Here is a 7,817-nt window from a genome sequence, read left to right as displayed (position 1 = left end):
TTCTTAGTATTTTAGTAGTGTTTTTAATGTTTTTCTTAGTATGTTAGAAGTATTTTTTAAATGCTTTTCTTAGTATTTTAGTAGTATTTTTAATGTTTTTCTTAGTATGTTAGTAGTATTTTAATATGTTTTTCTTAGTATGTTAGAAGTATTTTAATACGTTTTTCTTAGTATGTTAGTAGTATTTTTAACATGTTTTTTTAGTATGTTAGTAGTATATTGTTTAGTATGTTTTAAGTATTTTTGCTGCATGATCTGATATTTCTTGTTGTTTTCTTTTATTTTGGCGAGTCGAGACGGTTCTCCTCGTCCTAAGCATTTCATTACATTGTTGACCTTGTGTTAATTTTGCACAGGACAATAAACCTAACCTAACCTTATGGAGTATTTGAGTGAGTGTTTGGGGCAAGTGAAGCTTGAAGTTATTTAGTAAATGGTAAATGAACTGTACTTGTATAGCGCCTTTCTATCTTATTTCAAGATACTCAAAGTGCTTTACTCTACAATCTGTGCCTCATTTACCCATTCATACAGCACTCTGCTAGATCTCTACAAAATTAATTGAACACATCATTCTAAAGAGACTAATCTAACTAATTAAGTCAGAATGTATTTATTTTTAATTTTTATTTTGACCCACTTTCTGAACATTCAACAAAGAACATGAGTCCAGTGGCTCATGGCAGTCTCGAAACGTGTTCAAATGATGTGAAACATTACACGTTTTCAGATTAACACAAGTTTGGACATTAATCATCCCAGTTTGAAACACTAACTTTGTTGAGTAACTCTTTCAGGGATGAAGATGTTCGCATCCTGGACAGAGAGGAACGATGGTTTGAGAGCGGAGTAAGGAGGCCATCTTTGTGAAAAGAAATCGTCCATCATTAAACAGGGGTGGAGGCCTACGGGTTCAACTGTCCCCCTCTTACAATGCTGTGATTGCTAGTATCACTCAGCCCTCTGTGAACAGTAAACAGCCATCAGTGTGCTAATGATCCATTGTTAGGCTGATGGTCCTTCTTGACCATGTGATCAGCTGGTTTTGGTTGTCAGCAGCAAACTGGTTGATCCACTCTGAGTAGGTGCTATTTAAGAGACTGTGCTGAATACAGCTCCTCAGACTGAGGAAGTCTCTCGAATGAGAGACGAAACGTTTCTACATTTTTTTGTTGTTTTGCTTTGTTTTGTTTTTTTTGAATGTCCAGAGGACCAGATTTAACTTTTAGACTAACTTTGTTGAGTTTCTAATGATGTTTGTATCATTTTAAAACATGTAAAGCTCTTTCAGTTAAAACAACTGTTCTATCATACAGCTGTTCTGCAGAAGTTGTTAGTAACACCATGTTTGTGTTACTTGTGATTGTTAGGAGGAGGAATTCAACTGGCTGCTGAAGGAAGAAGTCCATGCTGTCCTGAAGCAGCTGCAGGATGTCCTGAAGGTAAGAAAGCTTCTCTGGACTTCAGTCCACTCCTTGTTAAAAGGATATTCACAGGTTTTTAATCGCAGAGCGAATAAGGGGAATCACAAATATCCAATGTCCGTCTCTCCATGGGGTGGCGCGGTTACGTTCTGGACCCCACCCCCCCCGGCAATAAGTGAAAATCTGCAAAGTAGAATTGACACAGATTTCTGAGTTGAAACAACAAACTAAAACAGTTCAGTCAAATAATAAATTTAAATCAAATACGGCAAAAATTTATTTAGTAACAGTTTATTAATCAAGAGACTTGATGTTTATTCACTCAACTTGAAAATTTAAGTTGAGTGAGTAGTAATACCTTTTTACTCAGCAGCTCTGCAGAACACAGCTCGGTTCTGGTCTGGCTCAGGTCCAGTTCGGCAGACCTACACAGCCTTGGTCTGATTCTGATCAGCCCACTCAGCGCTGAAGTCACTGAATACTGTAAGGACCGATATTTTCGGATTAGATCAAAACTTTCCCTCCAGCAGAAAGTAACTTTGCCTCCTGGGTAACGTAGTCCTTTAGACTGGCAATAGGTTTATTGAGAAAACTACAAAGTGGCACTTTTTTTTTTGTCATGTACAGTCTTACAGTACTGTACTTTGAAAAACTACAAAAGAGCGAGTCCGCAAAAGTGGAACCGCAAAGTAGCGAGGAACTGCTGTATATATACCAACCACCCTGATCATTTTAGAAAACTGCTTTTTATTTTTTATTTTGATTATAAGTATATTTTCCTAAAATGATTGGGGTGGCTGAAGATTAATCTATGTTGGTCAAGGCCACCATTGGCTACTCCTTGGCTCCTCCACTGCACCTGGTGGTGGATAAAATGTCTCCAGGATCCATCTTTCTGTGCTGCCTTGGATAAGAAAAAAAAAGATCTACTTCTGTTCTTCTCCACAGTGTAACTCCTTCCCACTTGAATGTCTTGCAGCAAAAACATTAAGGCTTGCTGACATCCCAGTTCAGTTCCAGTCCAGAAAAACACTTATCTCCAAAACTACAAACATTCACTATTCAAGTCCCTCAGAGAGGAGGGACATCATATGGCGTGTTCACCAGAAGATCTGCTCATTAGTTCCTGAGTATGGAGACCTACAGTGGTGTTTGAAGTTTGTGAACTCTTTATATTTTTCTATATTTCTACATCAATATGACCTAAAACATCTTCAGATTTTCACACAAGTCCTAAAAGTAGATAAAGAGAACCCAGTTAAACTAAAGAGACAAAATATTATACTTGGTCATTTATTTATTGAGGAAAATGATCCAATATTACATATTTGTGGTGGTAAAAGTATGGGAAGTAAGAGAATGTGCACAAGAGAAGAACCTGACAAGTTGTTTAGTGACATATAATATATTTTGTTAGCAAAGAATAGAGTCCTAACATTTGTTAAACTTCTGTTTTTATAACAAATTAAAAAAACATCAAACTTGTGCTTTGACAATAGATAAAACTAAAAAATTTTGTCAACGCAAAAGAAGAAAGAGGGGGCAGGTGTTGCTCTTGCTTTGAGTTTATACTCTTTGTTGCTGCGTGCTGTGGGTGAAATGCATCCAGAGCGTCACCAGCAGAGGAGGTGTCACAGCGACACAAGCACGGCTCCCCAAACGACAAGACAGACATATTTGTTCATTACTTTATTATTAGTCAGACTGAGAGTTGACAGATTTTAGCGAACAGTTGCTGAACGCACCCTGACACAATGAGAATGGTGGGAAAAAAACCCTAATCCCTGCCTCAGTGTTCCCCAGGGTCACATGTGCCCCCCCTGGCATTGCTCCGGGCCCCCCCAGGGGGGCGCGCCCCACTATTTGAGAAGGACTGCTGTAACTGCTGCTAATAAAACAAAATGATTAAAATAGTAGCAAAAAGCTACAATTAGCACAACAGTAGTTAAAAACTAAATTAGCTACGCTGTAACTAAATTGTAATATTAGCAAAACAGTCTCTAAAAGTGGCAAAACAATAGACAAAAGCAACATTTAGCATAAGCAAACAAACTAGAAGAAGTGTGAAAGATAATATTTCTAGACTTCTTCTAGTTCTACTGTGTGTGAAGGTTTCGTACAGTAGCCTGACGCCACGTTTCAGCTGAGGAAACTGTAAGCTTCAGCAAGTCGCTGCATTCACGAAACACGTTTGTTTCCACTTGTAGCTGATGTCACATCATTAGCATCACTTCCTGTTTTTAAAACTCGTTTAAAAACACTTTTTTTGTCTTTGGCTTTGAACCTACAGTGAGCTAGCATCTGTCTTAATGTTGCACTCTTTTACTTGTCATGTTTTTCTATTTTCTTATAGTTGTCTTGTGTTGTTCTGTTTTTATTTATGCACAGCACTTCATTCGGCTGCTATGTTGTATTTTAAGTGCTTTAGAAATCAAGAGGTGTTGGCAGGAGTGAAGTAATGTTGTGCTCTGTTGGTTACAGGAGGCGTCTCGACGTTTCTCTATGCCCACTCCGGGCCTGGAACCTCAGCTCAAGCAGGAGAACTTCATCCTCGGCAGCTCAACGTAATACTCAGATATTATATTATATAAAAATATATAATATAAAAGTCCAACTCCTCTTGTCTCACCTGAGTCCAGCTCCTCTTGTCTCACCTGAGTCCAGCTCCTCTTGATGTTCAGCTCCAGTTTAGTGTCTCACAGAGAACATTAGTCGTAGCGTACAGTGTTCAGGACATATTTTGCTAACAAAAAAACTTTACAGCAACAGGTATTGCCAAAGTTTGAAATAAAATACTGCACAGTGTGTGGTACTCGTAATATGTTTTGGATATTATCCCCAGCTACTACCACTGCAGATTTTAGCTCCGTATGTGTAAAAGTGACTGGATAATTTGGTGCTGATGTCACGCAGCTGTACTGAGTTCAATAAGTTGTAGGTGCACACCTGATCATTACCTTCTGAAAGTTTCATTACATCTGTCCACCACATCATGAAATATTTTGTTAACACAGGGCATTCAACATTGTGTTCTGTCTGCTTCTGAACGTGGGGTTCTGCTGACTCGGCTCTGCTCTAAATGTTCTCGTGTTCTGTCTCGTCGTTCTGTCGGCCATGTTAAAGTCAAAGTGTGATTTGTGCATGTGCAGCATGGATCAGGTGAAGGGGGTGCTGACGCTGCAGGGAGAGGTTCTGACACAAGCGGTGAGTCTGCTCTCATCAATGCCCTTTGAGAACAACAGGAAAAAGATTATTGATGAACAGCATCTTTCTGTTCCCAACAGGACATCAATCTGAAGATTGCAAAGAGCAGCCAGGTCCTGCACTTCCAGTTCAGAGAAGACAAGCAGTGGAAACTGCAGCAGGTACACAACTCTAGAACCTCTGGTGTGACAGTTCCCTTCACTTCAACACCTCATTTAGACCAAAACACTTTTTCACTTCCTTCATGTGGAACATCACATTTTCTTCAGCTTTGAGGTTCTGAAACCATTTCTGTCAACAACATTTAGGGTGCATTCACACCAGCCCTGTTTAGTCCGCTTTAATCGAACTCTAGCTCGTTTTCCTTGAAAGTCTGGCTCATTTAGGGAGGTGTGAACACGCCATCGAACTCTGTCACGGAACAAAAAGGCGAACTCTGGCCCGGGCTAAAACCTAGGTCTCGGTCCAGTAGAAGAGAACTCCAGCGCGGTTCGAGTACAGTGTGAATGTAAACAGACGGGCCCCGCTCCGTAGGGTAAACAAACACGCTTTTCTCTGACCTTATATGGAGCCGTCAGCTGCCTTGTGTGGAAACAATATTCTCCATGGTCTTCTGTCTCATATTCTGCTCATGCTAAGTCCATTTTTGAAAAATGACAAAATATAACTCCTAAAACTGCCAAAACTTGATGCCACTTCGTTTTTATTTTTATTTACAAAAGAAGACGTGTCTTCAGAGGTTTTTGTGTCGTTTCTTTCAGTAGTTCTTGGTGCAGCGCCCCCACAGGCGAGATGGGGGAATAGGTTGGTTCAACAGGTTGACTCGACTGCACAGTGCAGTGTGAATGCAAACACACCAGCTCAAATGTAAACAAAATGTCATGAATATTGGTCCCGAACCGAGTCTACCGGACTATCTGGTGTGAAAATGACCTTAGACATGACAGCAGTGCAGAGAAAATACTTTGTGTTTAGCTAAACGTTGCTTGGAATTTGGGATGCACGGATCCACTTTTTTTAAGTTCTGATCCGATCCGATCCCGATACCTAAATCTGAATATCGGCCGATACTGATCCAGTTCCGATATCATGATCAATATTGTTTTTCAACACGATAATGCCAGACCACATTCTGCAGCAATCACAACATCATGGCTACGTAGAAGAAGGATCCGGGTACTGAAATGGCCAGCCTGCAGTCCAGATCTTTCACCTATAGAGAACATTTGGCGCATCATAAAGAGGAAGGTGCGACAAAGAAGGCCCAAGACGATTGAACAGTTAGAGGCCTGTATTAGACATGAATGGGAGAGCATTCCTATTTCTAAACTGGAGAAACTGGTCTCCTCTGTCCCCAGACGTCTGTTGAGTGTTGTAAGAAGAAGGGGGGATGCCACACAGTGGTAAAAATGGACTTGTCCCAACTTTTGGGGGATTTGTTGACGCCATGAAATTTGGAAACAACAGATTTTTCCCTTAAAATGATACATTCTCTCAGTTTAAACTTTTGATCGGTGGTTTGTTCTATTCTGAATAAAATATTAGATGTTGGCACCTCCACATCATTGCATTCAGTTTTTATTCACAATTTGTTTAGTGTCCCAACTTTTTTTGAAATCCGGTTTGTATTAGGCAGGACACTGGTTTCTGTTGGCAGGGCGGGGTGCCCTCCTTGGTTAACAGTAGGTGTGTAGATATACAGTACATGCTACAAGTGTGGTACGGCAGGGAGATGTGGTGCCTGGGATGAGATTATCCAGGTTAACATACAACACGCATGTTGGACCCTGGTCATAAATGCTTGCTGTTCTAGTCACTCATGTTTCTGTAAGATGCAAAGTTACCTGTGTGTTACCTCGATATGGAATCTGTCACTGTAGCACAAATGTTTTTGGATTTATGAACTATTTTCTGTCAGTAAGTGCAAAAATAAAGACGGACAAAATAATTTTTGAGCTAATCGGGCTAATACTTGACGATGATGCCTAGTTCTTTGAAATGCTGGATCCAATAATTATAACAAACATTGGACCTTTAGCTAAGTGTAGTGGTTTTTTTTTTTTTTAATTGATGGTCTTCCACCATTTTGACATAAACTAGGGGCACCCATTTTTCACCTCCTCAGCATAGACCATCCCAGTGTTCGTCTTTCTGTGGCTCTGCCCTTTGTTACGCTGCATTGGAAAAACAAGTTGTATAAAAAGGACTGTGCTTTTAGATTATGCACTAATCTTCACAAACTTAATGTTACGAGCTGATTCAGTCAACTCTAACTACAAAACAACAACCTGTGGCATTGCTTGAAGGAATTTGGGGGTTTTAGTTTTTTTCTGTAGTTGTTTCTTGGTTTATGTAAATCAAAACATCAGTATAGGAGATGTTCTTGGTGGGTGTTTGTGTATTTCTATTTTCTTTAAAACAAACTACTTATTGTCAAATATTTTGAACTGCATCGTTCCGACTGATCTGAATCAGTTTCACCTTTTCTCTGTCCCTAAGATCCAGGATGCCAGGAACCATGTGAATCAGGCTCTGCAGCTGCTCTGCAGCCACGATGAGAGCTACCAGTTCAAGACCGGGGCTGAGGTCAACAAGGTTGGTGACCCTCAGTCCTTTCAGAGCGGCATGTGGCTAAGAAGCCTCTCTGATGTGTTTCTGCTGATGCTGCAGCTCATGGATGCAGTGATGCTGCAGCTGACACGAGCACGGAACCGCCTCACCACTCCTGCTTCTTTGACACTTCCAGAACTTGCAACCAGTGGTCTCATGGTATGAGCCAGCACAAGTACACTTTATACTGAAACTGTGATTTAACACTGACACTGCTGACACAGTACTGCTAACACGATGCAGCTAACACAATGCTACTATCACAATACTATTGACACAATACAGCAAACAATACAGCTAACAGTACAGTACTACTATTGCAATACTACTAATACAATACAGCTAACAGAATACAGCTAACAATGCAGCTGACAGAATACTACTAACAGAATACTACTAACACAATACAGCTAACAGAATACTACTAACACAATACAGCTAACAGAATACTACTAACACAATATCCTGATGCATGCTCAATAATCCAGGTAGAAAAATCCAAAAAAGTTCAATCTGGTCCTCTGGACATTCAAAAAAAAACAAAAACAAAACAAAGCAAAAAAATCTAGAAACGTTTCG

General features: G+C 40.0%; 1 protein-coding gene across 1 annotated transcript in view; it reads left to right on the top strand.

Moving 5' to 3' along the window:
- rogdi (rogdi atypical leucine zipper) overlaps window positions 1–7,403 on the top strand; it is a 17,125-nt gene extending 9,722 nt beyond the window's left edge. Inside the window, exons 2-7 of the mRNA XM_037689320.1 lie at window positions 1,371–1,442; window positions 3,906–3,988; window positions 4,574–4,628; window positions 4,709–4,789; window positions 7,128–7,223; window positions 7,299–7,403. Of these exons, the coding sequence (XP_037545248.1) occupies window positions 1,371–1,442; window positions 3,906–3,988; window positions 4,574–4,628; window positions 4,709–4,789; window positions 7,128–7,223; window positions 7,299–7,403 (492 nt within the window). The remainder of the gene's footprint in view (window positions 1–1,370; window positions 1,443–3,905; window positions 3,989–4,573; window positions 4,629–4,708; window positions 4,790–7,127; window positions 7,224–7,298) is intronic.
- Window positions 7,404–7,817: the final 414 nt, after the last annotated feature.

Source organism: Nematolebias whitei, chromosome 15 (assembly GCF_014905685.2).
Source record: "Nematolebias whitei isolate Nwh7 chromosome 15, NemWhi1, whole genome shotgun sequence".
NCBI lineage: Eukaryota > Metazoa > Chordata > Actinopteri > Cyprinodontiformes > Rivulidae > Nematolebias > Nematolebias whitei.
This window is presented reverse-complemented; position numbering and strand designations above follow the sequence as displayed.